This window comes from Empidonax traillii, unplaced genomic scaffold, assembly GCF_003031625.1.
Source record: "Empidonax traillii isolate 1590-97213 ecotype Southwest subspecies unplaced genomic scaffold, ASM303162v1 scaffold10:size5872457, whole genome shotgun sequence".
In the NCBI taxonomy this organism is placed as follows: Eukaryota; Metazoa; Chordata; class Aves; order Passeriformes; family Tyrannidae; genus Empidonax; species Empidonax traillii.
Genome location: NW_020955203.1, coordinates 62,762 through 87,152, shown reverse-complemented (window position 1 = coordinate 87,152; position 24,391 = coordinate 62,762). Strand labels below are relative to the sequence as shown.

At 44.2% G+C, this 24,391-nt stretch overlaps 1 protein-coding gene across 1 annotated transcript in view; it reads left to right on the top strand.

The window, feature by feature from the left end:
• The first annotated feature begins 3,087 nt into the window (after nt 1–3,087).
• The window catches only part of LOC114058116 (ubiquitin-conjugating enzyme E2 R2), a 51,178-nt gene continuing 29,874 nt past the window's right edge, over nt 3,088–24,391 (top strand). Inside the window, exon 1 of the mRNA XM_027885127.1 lies at nt 3,088–3,421. Within this exon, the coding sequence (XP_027740928.1) occupies nt 3,245–3,421 (177 nt within the window). The 5' untranslated portion in view covers nt 3,088–3,244. The remainder of the gene's footprint in view (nt 3,422–24,391) is intronic.

Genomic DNA, 24,391 nt, shown 5'->3' with positions numbered 1-24,391 from the left:
CAGGCATCGCAACAGGCTTCCTAGAGAGGTGGTTGATGCCCCCAGCCTATAGCTGTTTAAGGGGCATTTGGATAATGCCCTTAAAAACATGCTTGAACTTTTGATCAGCCCTGAATTGGTCAGGCAGTTGTAGGTATCTTTCAACAGAAATGGCCCGTTCTTTCCTCTTCTGTTCTGTTGTCATGAATAAAAAGAACATAGGACTGAAATTCCACCAGAAAACGCACCCAGCATGGTACTTCCCAGCCACCAAGGAGCTTCTCTGACAAACAGCATTTCATATCCTAGCCGTCCAGCCCCCATCTGAGGATGTGAGAGCTGAATTAATCAGCTTTCTGTAAATCTGAGCTCACTCCAAGGCAGCAAAGAATGAGAAACAGTGGCTGACCTTTGCCTGCAGGGAGGCACAGGTAGGGGAACACATACTTTTTTCAGCATACCTAGGCAAGCTATGAATGGACAAGGGACGCTTATCCGTATTACCTCTGTGGCACTGAGCAAGGGCTCATCTCATCTCATGAGGAAAGCAACACCAGTCCCCACAGGAACATTTTTCACAGTGAGGAGGGATTTTGCAAGGACTAGGATATTTTACAGCCTGGAGGCAGTCACAAGCCCTGGACTGGATACCACTGGCAGTGCTGGAGCATCTTTGGAGAGGGGAACAGGGGAAAGCTCAAGAAACAAGAGAAGGACGAGAAGAGGAGCCCCAGGGACAAGGGGGAGGATGCCATGCTTGTCATTGGGCAACAACAAATCTGTCCTGGTAGCAGCTGGTACTTGGGGAAAAACATCTGCCTTCTGTTCTCCGCTCTGGGCTAAGGTATGGAGAAGGAGCCAGAGTCATGGCTGTCAAGTGCCAAGTAGACTTCCAAACTGGCACAGCTGCATGATCTCCCACCAATGCAGGTGGCCCTCACTGTCTGTCCCATACCTTTGGAAAAGCCCGCAGCTCTGAAAAATTCAGGAGATTGATCCAACGGTCATCCTTGCCCACAGGGTTGTCATCAAGATGGGAAAGCATGAGAAGCATGAGAGGTGATGGGGGCAAGGAAGAAGGTTAAAGCTACGTAATGCTGTAGGGATGTTGGGACACATCATCCAACCTGTTTGTCCAAGAAGCAGGTGCCTCTGTGAGGTGGCCTAAGCCCTGCCACGTGCAGAAGGATGAAAGAAATGCCAAGCACAAATGGGTTGTCCTACTCCTAGACAATTACTGTTATTTTTATTTCTTTATTTTTATAATGAACATTATTTATGTTATTCATTAAAGACTTGCTAAGGAACAGGCTCTGGCTCACGTTCACTGGTCGATATACCTCAATGCCTTTGCAATCATTTTTCACCCTTAACCCAGATGGAGAATGGGAGAAGTACTCAAAATGGCTTGTTCTGGGGTGCCCATGTTGCACATCCATGGAGAATGTGAAAAAACCACATGGGTTTTGTGGGGGGTGCCAGCTGCCTGTTCATGTCCTGTTGTTCCTGGGGGGCTGCTGCAAGATTTTTAGGGGACCCTCAGTCACGCAAATTCGCTCCTCAAAAACCATCCTCTGTACAAAAAGAGCTGATTTGTGATCATGGGTGTCCATCAGTGGGCCAGCCACACCCCACTGTACTCACCTGACCTGTGACTATCTGAACAGGCTGGATTGATGGACCAAGACCAACCGTATGAAGTTCAACAAGGCCAAGTGTCAGGTCCTGCATTTGGGTCACAACAACCCCCTGCAATGCTCCAGGCTGGGGATGATGGGATTGCCAGCAGGAAAGGACCTGGGGGTGCTGGTCAACAGCCAGCTGAACACGAGCCAGCAGTGTGCCCAGGTGGGCAAGAAGGCCAATGGCATCGTGGCCTGTATCAGCAACAGTGTGGACAGCAGGACCAGGAAAGTGATCATTCCCCTGTGGTGAGGCCACACCTCGAGTGCTGTATCCAGTTCTGGGCTCCTCCATTCATAAAGGACATCGAGGTGCTGAAGCAGGTTCAGAGAAGGGCAACGAAGCTGTTGGTGAGGGGTGTGGGGCGCATGTCCTAGGAGGAGTGGCTGTGGGAGATGGGAGTGTTTAGCCTGGAGAAGAGGAGACTCTGGGGGGACCCTATTGCTCTCTATGACCTGAAATGAGGTTGTTGCCAGGTGGGGGTTGGGCTCTTCTCCCAGGCAACCAGTGACAGGATGAGAGGACATAAACTCATAGAACCATGGAATACGCTGAGTTGGAAGAGAACCATCAGGATCAGCGTATCCAACTCCTGGCCCTGCACAGGACACCTCAAGAATCCCACCATGTGTCTGAGAGCATTGTCCAAACACTTCCTGAACTCTGTCATTGTTGATGCTGTGACCACTTCCCTGAGGAGCCTGTTTCAGTGCCCAACCAACACTTTTTTCCTGATATCCAACATAAACCTCCCCTGACTCAGCTTCATGCCATTTCCTCCGGTTCTGTCACTGGTTACAAGAGCGAAGAGATCTGTCCCTGCCTCTCTGCTTTCCCTTCATGAGGATGCTGGAGACCACAATGAGGTCTCCCCTCAGTCTCTTCCAGGCTGAACACACCAAGTGCCCTCAGCTGCTCCTCACATGGCTTCCCCTCCAGACCCTTCACCATCTCTGTGGACGCTCACTAACAGCTTCTTTATAGCCTCAAGCTGGGCCAGAGGAGGTTTAGGTCGGACACTGGGAGGGACTTCTCCATAGAAAGCCTGACCAGACGCTGGAAGGGGCTGCCCTGCCCGGGGACGTGGTGCAGTCACCGTCCCTGGAGACTGTTCAGGGAAAGACTGGACACGGCACTCAGTGCCCAGGCGTGGTTGACGTGGTGGGTCGGTCACAGGTTGGGCTGAACGATCGCGGAGGTGTTTTCCAACCCAACCCTGTGATTCTGTGACTCCCCCTTTCCCCCTCCCCCGGTCACGGCTCTCTCCTGGTGCGGGGGGGGGGGGGGGGGGAAAGGGGGGGTCGCGGCCCCTTTAAGAGCGCGCGGCGAAAGGGGCGGGGCGTGGCGCGCGGCGGTGGCGGGGTGTGTGTGTGTGGGCGTGTCCCGCGCGCGGTGGGGGCGTGTCCGGCGCGGCGCGCTGAGGTCAGCGCGAGCGGCGCCGTCACAAAAGGAAGTGGCGGCGGCGGGTCCGTCAGCGCGGGGAGGGGCGGGGGCGGCTCCGGCAGCACCGGGAGCACCGGGAGCACCGGCAACAGCGGCACCGGCACCCGCGGGGCGGCCGCGGCGGGGGCCGCGCCGCGCCATGGCCCAGCAGCAGATGAGCAGCTCGCAGAAGGCGCTGATGCTGGAGCTGAAGTCGCTGCAGGAGGAGCCGGTCGAGGGCTTCCGCATCACCCTGGTCGACGAGTCCGACCTCTACAACTGGGAGGTGGCGATCTTCGGGCCCCCCAACACGCTGTACGAGGGCGGGTACTTCAAGGTAGGGCCTTCCCGCCCCCCCCCCCCGGGCCGCGCGGTGGGGCCGGGCCGGGGCCGGGCCTGCGGGAGGGGGCTCGGGCTCGGCCCGGGCAAGGCCGTCGCCTCGCTGGGAACCTGCTCTTTTAGCCCCAAAAGAGCCTCCTGCGGGACCTCAGGGAAGGGCAGGAGTTCGCCCCTGCCGCTCCGGGGTGCCCCCGTGGCTCTTCTCTGTATGTGTGTGTCACAGAATCACGGGGATGTGGCGGTTGGAAGGGACCTCTGGACATCGTCTGGTCTGTGTTTCCATATCCTTCCAGGATCTGATGGGAACTCACAGGAAGGATGGGGCAAGACTGTTTTAAAGATCTTAAACTGATAGGACAATGCGTAATGGCTTCAAACTGAAAGAGAGAGGGTTTAGATTAGAGATTAGGAAGAAATTCTTTGCTTTGAGGATGGGGAGGCCCTGGAACAGGTTACCCAGAGAAGCTGTGGATAGCCCATCCCTGGCAGTGTTCAAGGCCAGGTTGGATGGGGCTCTGAGCAACCTGGTCTAGTGGAAGATGTCCCTGCCCATGGCAGGGCATTGGAATTGAGTGATCTTTAACGTTCCTTCCAAGCCAAACCATTCTACAGTTCTATGATGATACTTATTTCAAAGGAAGGGGCTTTCCAGCCATCCCTCGATAGCTGCCCTCATCGATGGCTAGTTCAGGATAAAGGCTGTGTTTTCCTCAGAACTTCATGGGCTTCAGGCTTGTTTTACATGATTATTTTTTCTACTCCTGTTTTTTTCCTCTCCAAACTTTCAGAAGGCAGCCTTCAAAAGGCTACGGCAACACATAATGGGTGAAGGTAGATAAATGCTTTCAATTCCTCTCTCAGCCTTCCTGTTCATACAAAAAAACTTTTGTGGTTGTTATTTCCACTCTTGTGCATACAGCGAGTAAAAAATCTGGCACAGCTGTCCCACAAAAGAACTGAAGGCAGCGGACTTAAATTATCAAAACAACTGGAGAAGGAGGAGTTGCCCTTTTTTTCTTAAAGCAAGCAACTGGAAGACCTTAGAGTGTGCAGAGGATACTCTGTATCAGCCACACTTCTCTGCACTTGATGTCTGTTTGATCCCTGGCAAAATATTGTCCCCACCAGCTCGCTTCTCCCAGCAGTTAACTGTTTCAGTTGTGGCTCCTGCATCTCACATTCCATGCCCTTTGGCCTCTGTCAAACTGAAGAAAATTTTGAACGGTGTCTTTGCTTGACTAACGTGCACCTTTGGTGCCTCTTGGCCTCTCCAGGTCAAGGTTTGAAACTTTGTTCCACAGGACCAAAATAACCTGTAGCTTGGGGAATAATAGATTTGAGTCACGTTCGGTTTGGCCTCATTGTTTGGGAGGAAGGGAAGGCTTTGGCACAAGGCTTGCCTTTTGTAATGAGTTGGCTGGCTTACTCATGTAGGTGTGATAGGTGTATTCTTAGACTCACCTCCATTATTACTTATTCAGGAAGTCGCTCCAGTCGTTGGTTGGTAACAGTGTCATCTTCACATCCGAATGGTCTCGCAACCTCTTCCTGCACTTAAATTACTCATCCTTTTTTTTTTTTTTTTCAAAGAGATCATAACGGATCAAAATATGTTTGCTTGGTTGGGGAACACTCTGGTATGTGTGTTTGCAGTTGTTCCTAGAAAGAACCTGAAGCGGCCTGTGAAATAATCTGGGGATGTGTGTTAACAAGCGTAGATTTAGGCAAGGGTGCCAGTTGCCTTACACAGTGTTGTGACTATGCTATCTTTCTGAGTATTTGATGTGATTGAACTGTTGTGTCTTTCTTCTAAATTGTTTTCACCAGTCCTGTGACACTTGTTTTGAGAGTGGGAGGCTGAGGTCTGATAGTGCCTCCAGAGCAGCAGTATTCCCTTTAAGTGGCGTGGCTGAAGTCTCTTGTGTGCTGTTTCTCTCATCCTTCCTCCAGGAGGAGCTCTGTGGGGTGGATTTTTGTAGCGTCTGATCTTTGGTTACGTATCCTGACTTCTGAGCCACTGAAAAAGCGGTCTTGGACCCTCATTCTGTCCCTAGGGAGAAGTGATCTTCGCGGCTGTCTTTGTATTAGGCCTTCAGATGCATTAGACATGGCTTATGGAGTCACTCAGAGATCAGATTAATACCCAAACTTTATTTGATGAATGACTTCAATGATGTACTGATAGTATATGCTGCTCTGAACTAGTGCTTGCTTTGCCTCTGTTTCATTTCTCATATTTCTTGACTTGGTGTAATATCTAGCTTCATCTTGTTTTGTGTTTTTAGTTTACTAAGGTTAGGTAAGCAGGACTAGAAATATGCAATTACAGGATGTAGCTTTTTTTTCAGCTTTGTGGCAATGAGAGTTTAGAACTTTCGTCCACTTGAAGTGTAGTTTAAGGGTAGGAACTGGAGGGGAAAAACAAAGGCTTCTAGTTAAGCTACAGTATAAATATTTTAAGGAAAACCTGTGTTTAGAGTGACCTTAATAAAGAAAGTGTTAATGATTGTTGATAGGGAATAGAGATGCTTGATTTGTGCCTGTGGAAATCTCGGAGCTGGTAACATCAGCTTTTGGAATCTTGGGAAAATACAGCCTTTCTCTCTGTTGTTGGAATAGCTGAATAAACTGAAAGGAGGAAAGTGCTTTCTCTGCACCTCCTTGACAGTAGCTACTGCTGTCTAAAGCTAGTTCAACATTTGAACAGACTGGTTTCAGTTGCAAATCCTGTATCTGTAGCATTTGATAAGCTGAAGCAGAAAACAAGTCTTCCTGAATATTTATTTTAGATGGTACGTTATCAACCTGCTAGCTGTAATAAAGTTGGGGACTTCTTAAAAATTCAAGCACAGCATCTAAGAATATTTTGTCAGCTAGGATAGCATGCTCAGTCTGCTGCGGTGCTTCAGAGTTTGGGTTCTACAAGCTAGATGGCAAGGGCAGCGGCCTCTAGGAGCAACAACTGCGTGAAGAGCAGCTTGTAGCAGCAAGGGATGATCCAGCAGCCTCCCCCTCCTCTGTGTGATCATCTGAAGGTGGACATCTGCAGCGGAGATGATATCAACCTTTGTCTTGCCTAATTATTGTATTCCCAGTCATACTCAATAGTTTCTAATGTTTTGGGCAACCCTTTGTTTAGGTTCCATATTACCATCCTCAAGGAAGGAGCTGAACTGTTCCATGCACTGGTTGCTTCTCATTCCTCTCTGGCAAGGCAAAAATAGCTCAGGGGCAGTGATGTTAAATCCTGCAAAGAGGTTGAGATAAGAGCCAATGTCTGTCCCTCAGTTGCTGTCAGGAGGAAATTGAGTTTGACAAAAGTTCAGGCAGAATCAGTTGTGTTGGGCTACAGGCACCTGACTGCAATAGGTGAACTGAAATTCTCGGTCCCAGACTCATTCACAGAGTTTAAGGGTGAAATTTAGGTAGATCTTGTGTGTTGAAGGTGTTGCTCACATCTGATTCAGTTACTGAGGTTTTTTGAGTGATGAAGGGAGTATTTTTCTCAGAATGAAATGCTTTGTGTCATGGTCACAAGTGGTGACGCTTCTTTCTTAGGTCAACTGGGAAGGACATGGTGTGATAAGACGGGTCTTTAGATCAGAATCCACTGGCCTATGTAATAGTTCTGAATCGCTCTGGAAGTGATGGGAATGACTTCTTCTGGTTTTGCAGGCAGTGCCTGAGCAGCAGAGAACCAGATTGTGCCATAATCTGCAGAGTTAGGTGTGAGCAGTTCACTGATTCCACCTTTATGCCATAGGCATCTTCTGTTCATCTGAGATGGTCCTTTGCTATGTGGCAGGAGAACTTCTTCACCCTTAATTTTGGCCGATACTTAAATGGGGACCACCACAACAAAGGTGGTTATGCTGTAATCTGGTGATGATGGGTGCGAGTTGGGATAGATCTTAGTGGCTGAGGGCTCTGCTTGGTGAAACCTTCACTATCTCAGGTAACAATTCTTATCTCTGTCTTGAAATCCAGCGTCTTTCTTTGATGCTTGAGCCTTCAGAGCATTGTGGTTGATGAACCACTGCCCAGTGCTTTGATCAAGCAGTGTTTTCAGGACACTTGCAGGACTACTAGAAAGTGTCTCCTGATGGCTTACTCAAGATCCTGAATGGTTGGTGCCATTACACGTTAGGTACACAGTGTTTGATTGTCTTTAAAAAAAGACAGTTCTTCTAAATTTTTTTTAGTTGGGTGATATTCTTGTGCCGGGAGCCAGCGTTTTAGGGGAGGTACAAGTGAGAAATTACACAAATAGAAACCTCGTTATTGAGCATATAGCACTACCCAGAAGCATGGTTTGACCAAGCACACTGTGCCAAGAAGTATGTTTAATGTAGAGCAAAAGTCAATATTAAAAGCTCCTTCAGAGGTGATTCAGACTGGGTAGATTAAAATTAATACACCTAGCATGAAAAGAAACAAGAAAAATTAACTACATTGTTAAAGTTACTATTTGATAGTTCTTAAGGCTGTTCTTTTCATAAGGTATTTTTCCTGCTTGAAGGAACAAGCTTTGACACATAAGTTGGAAGGGGAAAAAACCAGCAAGCATTATGATTAGTTTTGTTAAGCAATTTGGGGGCTAAATGCTTGTCAAGGCATTATTATCCTTGCTTTTTGTTACTCATTAACCCTATGCTGTATGGAGTTCTGTATTGTTGGATCTCAGCTTCTTCCAGGTGATTTGATTTCAATGTGATTTGCAGTATTTGTTAGTATTTCAGAGCAGGAAATAGAGAACTTATGGATAACTAATGGCAAGAACAAATACCATGTTTTAAAGTTTGGTATTGTAGTCTACTTCTCAGAAAGCCTAAAATTAAGCAAATATAAGTGTCCTAAGCACTTACATAATTATATAACTTGTAGAACATTTAACTTCACAAAAATTTACTTGATTCTTGAGGAAAAATGTGTGGCACTCTTGAGCACAAAAGCTACCGCAGGCCTCTGCATAGCAAGGTGCTACAGAGTTTCTCTCTGTGTACTTGGTCTCCTATTTTTGTTGCCTTTAGGTATCTTTGATGGTAATAAGCAGTAGTTTGATGCAGCAAAGGGGTGCATAGAGCCCTGCTTGCTCCAGCTCTGCAGAGCTCCAGTTCAGAGCAGCCTGTCTCCAAAGCCAAGGAGGCTCTTGGCTGCCTGCAGGCAGGGAGGCAAAAAACTTCTGATGTTGATTCATGGATCGTAAGCACAGTTATGACCTCAGAGTCTCAGGCCTGGGCAATACCTGATAGTCACTCACTCTGCTGTTCCATATAGTTTTTTGGATGGCTACAACTGTTATCTGCACAGACAACTTGTCCATCCTGTAACCTGTTTTGGACATCAGTGTATCCTCGTGAGGAAATGGGCAAGGTTATTTTGGTGGGCAGCTCCGAGTCTTTCCCTAGGCTCCTCTGATCCTGGTAGGATTATTGTGTGTGCCAAGAAGCACTTCTGATACTGCCTGAATGTATGAGATCATGTGCATTTAGGTCCTGTTGTATGGCAAGAGGAGAACTGCAGCACGTCCCGGCTCTGCCATTAGAATAAAATGGAAAGCTGTCCATGTGGATAGAGTGAGCACTTGCTTTGCTTAATTTTTGTACAGAGTGGTCCTTGGATGAGGTAAAATATAACTTGACTTTTTTTTTCTTTAGGTATCAAGGAACTGTGCCTCTTGAAACTTCTTGCCTGTCTTTTCAAGCAATAGTCACTACAGCATGTAGCTTCAGATGAGGTTCATATTATAGGAATTAGTGGAAGTTTTTGACTCTTTGGTTTTGGAAAAGTGATGGGGTTATGTATTTTTTCTTTTTTTGGTAAATCCTTTAGATCAAATAGTGCAGTGATGTTATGCCAATATCTGAGGGTTTGACACATCTGTAACTTTTCAAACACTCAAACGTGGTTTTGCCTCGCTGTTTCTGAAGTCACTCTTAGACTGCCTGCTGTTTTCATGGTGATATACTCACCTAGGTATCTTCTGTATAATAGCACTTTAAGTCTACTGCGCAGTACTCATTTTGTGTCTAGAGGGTAGGGAATGCCAGGGAAAAAAAAAAACCTCTTGCAGAACCTTAGCTCTGATCTTCGGTGTGCGGTTTGGTTGTGTAGTTTATGGCAGGTTGATCAGGTGTTCAAGGGAATGAATAGCATCGGCTAAAAGGTGGACATTTTACATTGAGTTTAAATGTAACTGAGTTCAAGTTGGAAGTATCGCAGTTACAGGTGGCCTGCAGTGTGGATGAACTAGAGATTGTGTGACTCATAGTACAGCAGGCCCTCTTATAATTTGGTCTGCACGTGATCAGATGTGTGCAAACATACATCCCTGTACACAAAATTAGCTAGCTATTTCCAGAATGCTGCTTCATTTTTAAAGCCTTAGTGTTTTTATCCAGCATTATGAGTTAGAGGAACTGCAGGTAATCTTGCTTTGTTTTCGTGGTGGTGACTTGCTGAGAATGTCTCATCTCACAACGCCAGTTTGACAGTAATAACTTTGGCATTGTGTACCCCCCCAGAAGCACTAGTAGCCAAGATTATCCAGGTTGATTGATTGCCTATCTCCACACTTCCTGAAATATATAAAATACATAAATATTTGCCAGAAGCGGCTTACAAATAGGAGGTAAATGAGAACTACTGAATTAGGATGCATTTAGGATATTTTGGATATTGCTTGATTTGAACAAATGCGACCTCAAGATTCCTGGATGTTTCTTTTTAACTGAGGCTTTTACCTGGAGAACGATGAGAACATAAAGGGGCTGAACTTTACGTGGGTGACACGTTGAGGTTTCATAGTATCTGTGTTTAACAAAGAGAAGGCTGCCTGGCAGACAGGCTGTGTCTTACTCCTTAAGGTTTTAGTACCAAAAGCATGAACAATGTTCCTTTTGGTCTATTTTGGTGTCTTAAAATTATGCAGGTAGTTTAAAAGTTTGGATAAATTTTGCTTGAGAAGCCTAAGTCAATAGCAGGAAGGACATGTTTGCAATAGCTATGTGACTCTTCCCCAAGTTATGTATGCTAGTCAAGTATTTAAAACATATGTTTTAATGTTCATTGTAACAAAATATTTGGAGGGATTAAGATCCAAAACTCTCTGCCAGAGTATTGAAACAGTGCAAGGACCAGTGTTTAACCAATTTTGTCACTTGGGCCAATTTTTGAGCGATAGTCTCCTGTCCACTGTACAAAAGTTCTTTGGTTCTAAAATAATCCTTACACACCTCTGCAGCTAGAAGCCTTTTGCTGTCAGACCTAGGCAAAGGCTGAAATAATATTCTCTTTTGCAGTACCCTCTTTGGCCTTGTCAAAACAAAAGCCATGCAATGGAGTAGTTTGGACTTACAATACGTTCTGTGAATACGCATTTGTTCTTGCATAAAGTCTGCTCGTAAAGGCCCCTTATTCATGGATGTAAACCACACTAGTGTGCAAGTGTTTGCTTATCTTGGCTAGAATAACTATCTGTAAAAGCACTCACCTTTATTAAAAGAATGGGCTTCTTATAATGTATTGAGGAAAACTGAATTTCATCTCGGTGTTCCCAGTTACTTCTCTGCAGAACAGTAACTGTACCCACACTTAGTAGCTGAATGCCTTTCAGTGGTGCATTAAGCAGTATAACTTGAGAGGCTCAGGGTCTCTTCTGTACCTTTTAAGTATCTTGTAGCTATTACCTAAATCCCTTCTAATTTGTCATTCATGTGGTAACAAAATGCTTGAGATGAAGCTGCATGGCACTTTTTGGTGAAGGTGGAAAAAAAAAGCCTTGTTTGTTCTCAATGATGTTGCCACTTCAGTGGGATCTCTGCCTAACCTCGTTTTTTTTATGACTGTGTCCGCGTTACTCAAAATGCTAAGCAAAAAAGACGTTGAGACACAAGTCTTACTGACAACTTAGTTTTCAAGTTCAGTGTGTGATGGTAACGTTTCTTCTCTTGCTTAATTCTCTGAGTGTCAAGTGGCTGTTTCTTGACACAGCCATAGCCATGTTTAAACAATTCTCTACAGAGGACCTATTGTCACTTTTTTTTTTTTTTTTGAAAGTACTTCCAAATGAAACTAAGCATTTTATATTGCTGCCTGATCTCCATTGGAGCATATAAAAATGAAAGTTTTGAGACCAACATATGGAATGATTTCCATTTCTCAGTCTCTGCCAGAAAACTGAAAGCTTATGTGCTTCAAAATTTGACTAATATGCTTTCTGTGAAATGTAACTGATTTTTTTTTTTTCCTGCTGGTTGCAGTCTTTGATTTGTGTGGAAGGAGCTTGGCTGCCTTTGGCCTGGAATACAGCAATAGCAGCCCTACGGGGGGCAAGCTGGGTAGGAGGCTGTGAACATTTGGGCTTTTGTATTTTGAAATTGGCTGAATTATTTTTGAAAACATTTTTTAATACTGAAGATTGTTTTGACCCTCAGAGGTTTATGGACAGACTCATCAGGAGCTAAAAACCTGCCTCAGAGGTTTTGTAGTAATTGTGACATGTCACTCTGGAGATGTATTTTAAATTGCAATAGTAGCTGAGTACATGATCTTGAACCTGTCTCATCCATGGCTATTCTGCCTTTGGAAAGAGGTTGGATTTGTACTGGCTGCTGCTAAGGAGGGATAGCGTAAGAAATCTGCCAGTCTTGGCCACTTTATTCTGGGTGTCATGGAATGAGTCTGGGCTCTAGTGCTGTTAGAGGTGATACTCCAGTTTCCCTAATTCAAAGCAGCCTACTTAATGTTCAACTCAGACATATCACTATTAATTTTTATCCAATTTCCAAGCTTGTCCCACACCTACTAAGCAGTTGTTCACTTTTGTCCATGTCTCTGGTGTAAGTGATGTGCTTACGCTTGGGTTCTTCAACCAGGGACCATACTTTGCCTGCAAGGGACAGCGAGTAACCCGCTGGCAATCAACAGAAGCTGTGAGAAGCCGTGGTGGGATGGTTGCTGTTGGTGTGTGGTACCTGCCTCAGCCAGGGTGTTTCCTGCTGGCAGCTGTAGATGTGTTGCTAAGTGGTGGATCAGGTCACGTTGGGATAAGGGCCATGAACAACCATCCCAAAGCGGGGCATTGCCTGTTCCCCTACCTTGTGGGGGTGCAGTGAAATGTCACATGGGCGTGGCTTCAGCATGTGTACCATATGTGAGATGTCTCCTGCTGTCCAGGCAGCTGATGCCACGTTCTCTAGGGTCAGCTCTGTGCAATGGTAGAGGCGTGCAGAAAGGTTTTACCATGATTGGCCATGAGAGACCGGTCATCGTCATGCTCCCAGGCCTCTTCATTTGTCTTGGAATCTCTTGGAATCCAAGCCCGTCTCAGTCTCCCTCTTCCTTCAACTCTGTTCCTAAACTGGAGTAACTGTACTTTGAGTCATGACTGCAGGCTGACATAAGATCACCATGTGTGACCTGGTTAGAGCTCTTGGTGTCTCAGAGACTTGTTCTGTCTCTTCTTCTCCCCTGCAGCTCTCAGCTTTGAGCACATGGATGACTTTCACCTGTTTAGAACCATAGGATCATTAAGGGTGGAAAACACCTCTAAGATCATTGAGTCCAGTTGTCAACCCAGCACCATTACCACGTTGTTCACCACTAAACCGTGTTCTCAAGTGCCACAGACACAGTTTTTTTCAAGAGAACAGTGATTTGACCTGCCTACATCTAACCTATGCTTCCAAGGTGGCTAGTGTCTGCTTTTAAAGCAAATGTGATACTGGGACAGCCTGTAAGTTATACTGCAGACCTCTGTCTGGAGGTTAGTGGGCAGACTAACTCTTCATTTGTTGGCACCTGCGTCAGTTCTATTCTATTTGTAACTCTTGCATGCATCGGTTTATTTGGGATTTACTTTTTGTTCAGCTTGACTTAGTTCGTAGCTGAGGTTATAAGTAAGTTTTGGGGTTTTTCTTTTGTCTCCTTGCTAAGTATAGAGCAGTGACTCCTGTGCTCTAGAAAGAAGAATAGATACTGTATGTTTCACGGAAAAAATTAAATTGGAAAAGACCTCCTAGATCGAGTCCAACCTTTGACTGACCACTACCATGTCAACTAGATCAGAGCATTGAGTGCCATGTCCAGTCTTTCCTTAAACACCTCCAGGGATAGTGACTTCACCATCTCCCTAGGCTGCCCCTTCCAATGTCTAATCACCCTTTCTGTGTCAAAATTCTTCCCAATGTCCAACCTAAACCTCCCTTGGTGAAGCTTAAGACTGTGTCCTCTTGTCCTATCATTGGCTACCTGGGAGAAGAGCCTGACCGCCACCTGGCTACAGCCTCCTTTCAGGGAGTTGTAGAGAGCGATGAGGTCTCCCCTGAGCCTCCTCTTCTCCAGACTAAACAACCCCAGCTCCTTCAGCCTCTCCTCATAGGACTTACCCTCTAGACCCTTCACCAGCTTTGTTACTCTTCAGCACCTCAGCGTCTTTCTTGAATTAAGGGGCCAGAACTGAACACAGCACTGGAGGTGCAGCCTCACCAGCACTGAGTATAGGGGGAACAAACTTGGCGTAAATAGTCGGTTTTGCATGGTTGTCATCTAAACTCTATTTTAAATCTCTTTCTAGTAAAAAAAAATACTGTGAAGGAGGTGTTTTATGGCAGAGGAACATAATGATGGCACAGGAAAGGAGTTTCCCTGTTCTCAGAAGGGACTTCAGTTTTGTTAGACTGCTCTTGTGTGAAACATAATTTATACAAATGTAGTAATGGAGAAAAACTGAGGATGACAAAATTTGGGCTGATCATAAAGCCTAGTTTTAACACTTGGTTGGCACATTGAATTTGAATCCTAATTTGTGGATTAGTAACTACAGGACATCAATTTGAAATAAGAGGGCTGTGGGAAATCAACTTCTTCCAAGAAAAGTGTGTGTCTGTTCCTACATGCTTTTCTGGCCAATCAAACATCATCTTCTGCTAGGGAGCAGCCAACAAACCTTCTTTAGTATGTTTAGCTGAGTTATAGTTGGTTAAACTTTTAAATATTGTGGTGTCCTGTTAGCTCTGAACGCGACTCGCTGCAGCCTGATGTTAGACTGGGTGAAAGGGATGCACAATCCAGATATGGTCATCTGTTAGGCCCTTTGTGTGGGTGCAGCACAGCACTTGTCCAGAACAGTCTGCAGATGCTACACAAACAGGATAAGAGAGCCAGTGCAGTGCTTTGTCCATCATCTCTAGTGATTGTAAGAGGTGCTCATGTGAAGGACACTGGGATAACACTGGAGGAACCGTGTAGACACACAGGGGTTTGCACAGCTTTGAATGTCAAGGAGGGTCAAATGTTCTTTGACAAGAGTAATTTAGTGTTCAGGGACTAGGTTTTCTTTCTGTGATGAGTTCATATTCATTATTCTGGATAAATTAACATTTTTACGTAAAATGAGTATATCTTATAATAGCATAATTGACTAAATCTGTAGGTAGGAAGTGTCTTGCTTTTTATAAATAACACATGGAAAAGCTTTCTTCCAAAACAAATTCAACTTGTATATTTACAAGTACAGTATTTAAATTCGGTATAGCTGAAGAAATTGTCAAGTGAATAGTTTTCAGGCTGCTTAAGCACAAAAGCAAAGAGATATTTTTCAATAAGAACTTCTGCTTATTCCTGGTTTTTAAAAATAAAAGCCTGAGCAGTTTCTTGAAGCACCCCAGCACAGAACCTGATGTACTGACAAGTCACACTCCTCTGCACAGACTTTGTCCGTGAGGCAGCTGCGGCAATTCTCTTAGAGCAAAAAATAAAGCTGGGGTTGTGTAACTTAACCTGGGGGAGGAGGGGGACATTCCTGGTGTTGAAGAGAAAGCCATCAAGTCAAGGCCTGAGTATGTAGGCTTGTGAGACGTTTGCTATGCAGGCTTTTGAAATAAATCTCAGAAAGAGTGCATTGTGGAGAATCTGGGTGAACTTCTTGTTGGAGGAGGCAAATTTGTCCCTTGTCTGCCTCATCGTTTGAAATGTCAGAGGGGTCTGCACTGATTTTTGAAGCTACCCAGCTTTTCTACCTCCCACCTCTGGGATTTCTTTCTTGTACTGTATTAATTGCTCCAGCCTCTTGTGCACTTCCACTTCAGCCACCCTAGGTCTTCTCTCGTGGTGCTTTGAAGGGTGGGTTGAAATGAAGCCTCTCAGCATAGAGAAATCAGCATGTGGGATTTGATGTCAAGTGTGGAAGTGTGAAATGGCTCACAGCTCCGGAGCACAGCCAGGGAAACAGCCTGGTGTGGCACGTCATGGAGCTGGCACGTTCACAGGGCAGGATTTGGTTCCAGTCAGTTAGAACGAGGTTTGAGGTGTTTTACTGACATGCCTCTGAGCTCTGTTGTGCTTGTCACCCAAAGTGCAATTACCCAGGCTATGCCACAACACTGAGCTTAAAACACATGGGCGGGAAGCCAAATTCTGCACTTAGCAAGCACTTTAAATAGAAAACTACAGCGCAACTGACCTGCAGGTACCTTTCCTTTTATAAGGAAAGCTGGTTTTTCTAACTGCCTTAATTATAAATGCATTGATAAATGGTGTTATACAATATTTATTTGCTAAAATAATGTTTAGTCACAGCTTAATGTGATTGCTGTGTACGGTTTGAGTTTCAGGCAGACTATAACGCCTTTACCTTCTCTAGTTTTGTTAACCTTGTATAAATAGGTACAGCCAAAGGAGTATGTGGGGCATTCTCCAATGACACTGTGGCAACCATGGCAAAACACCAAGGCCCACAGTAATAAACCAGTGGGATCACTTTATAGTGCTCAAGTATGTCTGCAATGCAGCAGTGGCACATTTGACCTGTAGTGGGGTCTGGTAGCGACAGTGTGATATTTAACACCAGTTGTGAACTGACCCAGCTTACGAGCTGGTTTTGCAGCCCATGCTTAATCCACGTTGCCATGGCTCGGCCGCTGCCAGTATCCGTGCTAATGGATGCAAAGCCAGCACAGCCGCAGCTGTAAATCTCTTGGGCACAGCAACCAGGGCCATGTAGACCTAAGCTTGGGAGGCTGCTCTCATGTGGCTTGAGATGCTGGTGATACAAAGATGCTGATAGCATTGTTGGCGTTAGAATTCAACCAGACCTGCCTCGACTGTTTTTGTTGGTATATTCCTTTCTTTTGTAAGATGTAAATTCTGATCAAAGCTCTTGCTGTGACTGGACTTGTGAAGCCTTCTTATTTTGGTCTAACAGAAGTGGGTTGGGGGAAGGGCAGTACTAGGCAGGATCTTATTTCCATACTTCCACTATTGAGAAACTCCTAGAAATTGTATTATGTCATCCTAGGATTTGGCTGTTGCAGAGCTCAGCTGACTTTGCCACTAGGTTTCATGGCTGCCACGGCAGGAGAGTTGGACAGCTTAAGCCTGATTTAGTTAAAACATGCATATAGTTATGGGGATTATCCACTTACTACTCACTTTGTGAAGGTTCTGTGATATTTTTTAGAAAAGACACACATATGGGTGTGCATTTCAAGGCCTGTGCTGGGTTTGATAAGTGTCAGAAATATTGTGTCACTTCCTGTTTCTCTTGGTAACAGACAACAAAATTGAAGGAGGCTTCAGTGAGTTATTGAAAGCAACAGAACAGGCATGCATAAACCTGGTTTGGATGTATACCTCTGTGATTACCTCAGTGCCTTGGAATTTAAGCTATCAGACTTCTTCCAGCTTTACAGGAAACCTTACTTCTGAGGATATAATTAAAACAAAGCTGTTCCTATGACAGGAACTTCAGATTCTTAGGACAGGAGATCTCAAAGGCTACTGCTAAAAGTTAAAAACACAAAAGCCAGATTTCAAAGTTGCTGGTTTTGGCAGCTGATTTCCTAGAAGTCATGGTGAACGGAAGGGAAGCCCAAGATAGATGAGCTGAAGTGCTGGTGTTGATGAAGTGGTTGTCTTGGCAACTGCAGTCACTTAAATATCTTAAGGAAAATAGCAAGCAAATGTTAAGATTGAGAAATGGCACCGGGCTGACAGAAGAACCAGGAGCAATGAGCAGTTTGGGGCTTATACAGGGAGTTGATTTGACTGTAACAGCAAGTCGCTGGTTTCAGTGGTGGGATTCATGAGTGATGCAACCCTGATGGTTCTTCTCTTGTAATGAGGGTGTGCCTGACTGCCCTCTTGATGCATGAGGCAAGATCTCTGAGGAGACACCTCCCAGGGTATATTTGTCCCCAAAAAGGTGACAAATGCCTGTGGCGTACATTCAGGTTCTACTGGAGTGGTTCATTTTGCAGCCCCCCTGTTCAGTGTAGTCATACAAATATTGCAGCAAATCCCAGTGCAAAATAAACCCTGCATTCAAGCAGATACTAGTATGAGAATTGTATTCCATGTCAGAGCTAAACTGCTGAAGCTGCAACTGTGTCAGGGATTAATCTTGGTCTCTGTAGTGCTTTCCATGGTGAGGAATTGAGCCATCTCACCATATGCGTGTTTTGCTAGTCATGATTGCATGTGTTGATTGGTTGTTCTGTAGATAAAACTGATCATTTTTATTCTGATACTTTCCTTCTGGAGCACTTAATTCTCTTCCACTTCGGCACAAAAAGCAAAACCCAGAAAAAGCTCACCTGAATAAAACAAGTGGAGTTTGAGCCAGTTGTTTCCTGCTGCCACAAGCATATTTGTAACTGCCAACTATGACAGGTATTTCTGCAGTCACTGAATCTTAAGCAGAACACCAGGTGCTCAGAGAAGTTACAGAAAACTAGGTGTACTCTTTCTGTCTTTCATCTAATAGCTGATTTCTGAGCTTCTCTTTGTGTAGTAACTTGTGAAAAGTCATAGTTGGAAACTTCTTTAAGATGTAAGTGAAAAACTCACAAGCTACTTCTTGCAGCAAAGGGCAGCAAGTGGTGAAAACTGGTGATAGCATCAATTTCCTATTACATTTTTTTTCACTTTTTTTCCCTAGGAAAAATCCTACCCTACAGATACAGGATCAGTTACTATATAGATATGGCTTTTGGTTTTCTACCTGCACGTTTAAAAGCTACCTGGTAGTGGTCAGGACACGAGGCAGACTTTGTGATACAAATCCAGTTTGATTCTCTGGTTATTTCATTCAGTCATTTGACCATCTATTTCTACTTAGCTACATTTTTCAACCCAGGCAAAACCTCTTTTAACTTTCTCTAGTAGCAATGTAAACCTGTGTTACAGTAAATAGTTGATTTGACTTCTGAAGCTTTGCCAAATTAGAGGGAAGTTTTCCTTGGCAAGTGACATCAGCTTCTGCAGTACTGAAATGTTAAAGTAAAAAAATTGCAGTCCCTGGTGTAATGCAGATACTGATGGTAGGTGTCTTATTTGTGAGTAGTTTTTGCTGAAGGAGCAATGGCAAAAATACCCATTTAGGCTTTCCCTCCTTTCTGGCTTTTAAGTTTTTAAGCAGTCTCACATCTCCCTCTGATCCTTCAAGGTGTTTTTACACTGAAAGTGGTACTCTGATAAAGGACTTCTTAAGGCTTCTCATCAGACACTGGTCAACAGATTAAGGTATTTTCCAAATATTTTGTATCATTGAAAAGAATATTTAATTAAAAAGTGAGGGATATGGGATGAAACCTAGATCATCATATATAAACGCTTTGAATTCTGTATTTGCAGTGATCTGCTGTGCTGTTTAGATCTGCCATTCTTTTTTATCCTTCTGCTTTCACTATTTTAACAGCTAAGAGCTTCAAAAAGGCCTGGTACAGCCAAAACCACCCTCTTGTCTAAATGAAGCTTGATATAGGGAGCTCTATAAACTAGGCACTACTACTACATAGAGTAGTCTGGGTTTTCTGAAGAGAGCATATGGTAGCTGGCACTTCAGCTGGAGATGGGTTGGTAATTATAACTCCTTTGTCTGAATTCCTCTGTCATTTCATGGGGCCAATGGCAAATTAAGCTGCTTTTTTGTAGGTGCAAGGAAAGCAGGCTGCTAAAAACTTTTGGTTTCTGAACATCTTTAATTAGTCTATCAGACTTGGACTTGATCAGTATCTTGGAGTCCAAGGTATGAGATCAAAGTGGTTAAATTCTTCTAAAATGAATAGTCCTGCCACTGGAGCAAAGCTGCTTATGGATGGAGAAGTTCTTGATTCTCTGATCTCTTTTAGGACAGGGCAAGGCAAGCCTGTTACACAACTTGGGATTTTGTTTTTTAGCTTCAGGTAGTAGCTGGTTAGTGAAATCAGCAGAGAAAACACCTTACTTTTGTTGTCTTTCATTGTGTTTCATTGTGATGGTCTGGGTGTTCCATTGTGATGATCTAGCTTTGAGGTGAGTCACATCAACTTCTGTGACTTAAATGTCTCAACTCTAGTATAGTGTGTTGTGAATATAAAGCATTTGTGAATACAGATTGGCTAAAGTTTGGCTTGAGTTGCTTTTATTCCGAGATAGATGTAATATACAGTTGAACCAGCTCTCTAGAGAAGGCTGAAGCTGAGCTGGTGAAGTCTAGGTTGATTTTTGGTTTTTTGTAAAGCTGATCCTTAGTGCAGTGTAGTTAAGAGTTGCTGGAACAGTGGGCATGGTTTCTACTGCTCTTTGCAAAGCAAAACAATCAAAGAAAAATTTATCTATGATATAGTGGCTGACTTATGCCACAAGGTGTGGTATTCCTTTAATCCTTTTATAAACTGTTTTATCCTAGCTAACGTAATTGTGGATGTTCTTATTACCCATATAATTCCTAATTCCTTTTGAACTCTGCTAAACTGTTGGCCTTAATGTTGCTTAGCAATAATTAGCAAAACACAGGTGGTTTCTGTAGTGTTTAACTCTAGATCAAATCTTTGAAATTTTGTTTGTGCTGACCTGTTATGCTCTTTTGTTGGTGATACTTCCACTGCTAAACAATGAACGGGCACTGCTCCAGATGGGTGCTTGAATCAGCCTGACTGCCAGCCCTGAGCTTGAATCTTTCCTTAATTTTGTCTTCAAAGCCCTTGACATGGCAGGCTTTTAAGAGGGCCTGATAGCCTCCTTCCCAAACTATGGAGTTAAGTTGTAGGAAGCTTCACCTTCACAAAGAAAACAAAGCATCTGTGTCCCTTTTTGTGGAAATCTGTGAGCTGCTTTGCTGGATCCCCTTCTGCTCTCTGCAGTTTAACCATGGTGCTCTTCAGCACGGCTATGATGAAAGAGGAACGGTAGTTGGTGTTCAGATGTTTTGGATGTCTGATCTGGAGGTTGCTTATCTTTGCTAGGATACTTGGAGAGGCCTTCACTTCATGATTTTGGTTCCTTGTTCTTCCTTTCCTAGAGGTTTGTTCCAGGCAAGTTTGGTTGTTCAAGGTCAAATTTCCACTTAAAGAATAATACAGATCTCTCAAATAATCCCTGCTATGCTTTTGTAGCAATATTTTTATCCCATACATTCTTGCCTTGTAACTTCATCACAGTTTTAGAGCAATCTGTGGTAAGTAGGGTAAAGAACTAAAATTGTCCAGAGGTGCCTGAAGTGTCAATAACTTCAGCACAGAAGGGTGGTAGTGAGGGCCACCCCACTTATTTTACATGCCCAGCTTTGTAGGGGGACTTGGAGAGGTTCTGCCATCTTTTGCCTGGGGACAACTGTGCCCTCCTCAGGGTCTTCGCTTCAGCAAGAAATTTAATATGTGGCTCTCAACCAAAAGTACTGGAGATGAGTTCAGTTCCTTCTGCATCTTAAAGGGACTAAGCCCATTTTTTTGTTTGTTTGTTTGTTTGTTTTTGGTTTGTTTTGGGGTTTTTTTTGAGGTAATGTAGTTAGCAGGCTGTGAGTTTTTATACTGAGGAATCCTTCCTTCCCCTTGTTGAAAGGTTTGCCTGGTGAGCTCTTGTCTGCACAATGGGGTAGGGCCAAAACCCAGCTACCAGTGCAGGTTTCCTCTGTAGCTGAAGATGCACAACTGGAACAAGGGTTAGCTCCTGTTTGCCAGCTCCCTTGCCAGTGTGAAATATTACTGATCCTGACAGTTTTTTCCAAGCTCTGTGCTCTGAGCAGTGAGTCTCCTTTTGTTTTCTGGCTTGGGCTTTTGCATTCCTGTCTGGACAGTGGCCTGATGCCAAGGGGAAAGCTAAAGAGAGCTGTGCTTAGTGCCCTTTAGGGTAAGGCATCCACTCAGAAGGTGGAGGATGCGAGTTAAAGTGCCTTTGGCCCAAATGCCCCAATGCCAGCTGATTGAATAAGTTGTCCCAGTTTAGCTGATTTATTATTTTATTTTTAGGAAAACAGGGCAATCATCTGAATGAAATGTGTGGTCAAGTACAGGTTTCCATGCTCTGAGTCAGCCTTGTACACACACCTGTGTGTAACCTTGACTTCAGTATTAAATTCCCAGAGTTCAGTGTTCAGGACATGTCAGGGCATTTTGTTTCTTGTCGCTTCTGCTGGGCAGGTCATCCAGCTCTACTGAGAAGGAACATAAGGAGAACCCTGGGTTTCTGAGGGGTGGGTCCCTGGTCAACACTGGCTCCTGGGATGCGCTCCACAAGCAACAAGTTTGCCGTGCTCACCCATGCAATGCTTATCATGGCACTACTGTTCTAGCAGGGTACGTTAAAATCAAAGGATAGGCTACTCTTAGGTAGCTGTTAATTAATCTCTTCTGGAGAGTACAGGATCCTCTTTTCCTCTCTTAACCTCTGTTCTCAGTTTTGGAGGACTCATCTATACATCTGGAGTAAGAAGGTAGACTCAACCAGTTCCTGTTCTGTGCTCAGTCCTAGTAATGTATTTATGGCAGAAAATCTTTCAGTGTAACAAGTAGATGACTTAAAAATCCATCCTTATAAACACCTCTTCATTGTCTGACTTTTTAAACATTTTTTTTTCCCAGTGAAATTTTCTCATTAGTTTGATGTAGTCAGTTGTCTCTTGGATGAAGCTGTGATTTTAAAAACATCACTTCACACTGGAAGCAACTTCAATGTCCTATGATAACATGTACAAGAATGTCAGATCAGTCAGTGTTTAATTTACAAATTAAAAATCTTGCTGTTGTGGCTTTTTATGTTAAGCTACTGGACTGTAAGTACAATGAACTAGTGAGGCAGACTTCCATGATCATTAATCTGATACTGCAATAGCTGTGTTTAAAACTAACTGCTCACAATAAGAAAGCAAATGAGCTATGTGTTACCTTAGATATAATTAGATACGCTGCCTTGTATGTTTATTTTGGAGATTAAAGCAGAAGCACAAAACCCCCTACAATACAGGCTGCAAGGCAGAAGTGATTGTACAGGGAATGAGAGCTCTGCAGCACATACAGCTTAGTAGCCCACAGTGTGGGTTACTCTGCACTAGGTTTGCTGAGATTTTTTTTTTTCCCTGCTGATGGGAGAATCACAGCATTTTAATCCTGGTGGCTGCAGTAGTTATGGCCCTGTGTGAAATGTGAGATCTGGTGTCCACAGACTGAGCACTGTGAAAGGCTGGGCAGTGTTGCAGCAAATATGCAGGAGCTTGTGCTGCACAGGTCATTGCTTGGATACTCCTGAGGTCACTTCCCTGGTATCCAGCTCCTCAGTTTTCCCTCTGAGAAAGATCAGGGCTCTTGAGCCTGAAATGTTGTCCCCCTTGCTGTTAGTACAGGCTGTAGACAGCCACAGTGTTCAACCTTTGTGTCTCTGCAGGCCTTCTGTCTTGAAAAGATGACATGACTTCACTGAGCAACACTGAACAATAGTTAATTATGTAGATATCTTCCAGATACTTGTTTTGAAACACTTTGAAACCAACCATAAAATATACTGGATCTGCTGCAAAGCTGCCAGGATATCTACTTCTAACACAAGGGCCATCTTGCCAGCAGGAGAAAAGTCCTTCTTCCTACCAAGTCTAAATTGAACCGAAGGTTTTTGGTTGGTTATTTTTGGTGCAGTTTTGTTTGTTTGTTTGTTTCTTTAGACACCTGAAAGTTACTTTGGCCTGGTGGTAGGTTCAGCATCTGATTCTTCTTTTTCTGCTTTTGTACATTGATACCTGCTGTGAATGAATCCTGACTGGGAAGAGGCTAACTGAAAATATTACAGAGTAACTTGAGCAGCAAAGTGTGGTACTCAATTGAGGCTAGCTTCTGTATAAAACAGTGATGGAGCATGTTTTGAAGTTTGTCTCTTTTCCCAGGAAACAGTCAGTTGTTAGTGTATTTTCAGGGTGAGATGTGTTACTGCTTGTCTAATGTCCAGTGTGATGAGGCTGTGACTTTCTGGGTGCTCTTGAACCTGTTAACCCAGCCCGCAACTGCAATAAGGGTTTGTGGCTGCTAATGAGCTTCAAAAATGATGGTTATTGTACAGCTTTTGGTATGCAAATGTAAGTAAATTAGAGTTCTCTCCAAAGCCCAGCGTACTCTGAAGGGTGGTGACAGGTGATTTTTTGGCTGTAGCTAGGCTGTGTAAGAGCTGGCTTCTGGTGAGTGCTTTCTTCCACTCTTTGAAAAAGTTAAACATGGTATGTTAATGACTTGCTCCACAGAGGCACATGTGCTGCTGAAGCTGTAATTCTAAAATCTACATTATAAATCAGGCATTCACAAAGTCTGGCCAAGAATTGTTGGCTTGGCTGTCTTTATCACTAAACAAGCAAGTAGGTCACTAATGTAACTTGCTTAGATTATTTTTCCCTGCTGCCATTTCCCTGCACTACAGCTTCCAATATATTATGTTTGGGTATGCTTGGGTGTTAGGATGGAAAAGGAAGGAGAGCCCTGTCTGTGTCTTGTCTTCTCAGAGTAGAAAACTATGATAGAGTGTAAACTATGATATGTGTGCAGCATTCAGATTATCAACAGATTATTAACACATACAGCCACAATTGACAGTATGCAGAATTGTCCTGCCACGAGTTTTCTGCTGGGGAAGGTAACATAAGCAGTGGTGGAGGATTTCAGTAGTAGCCAAAGGCTCCTGGCTGGGATTTTTTTCTGTCCATGCAATCCCACACTTACTGAAAGATTCAAGT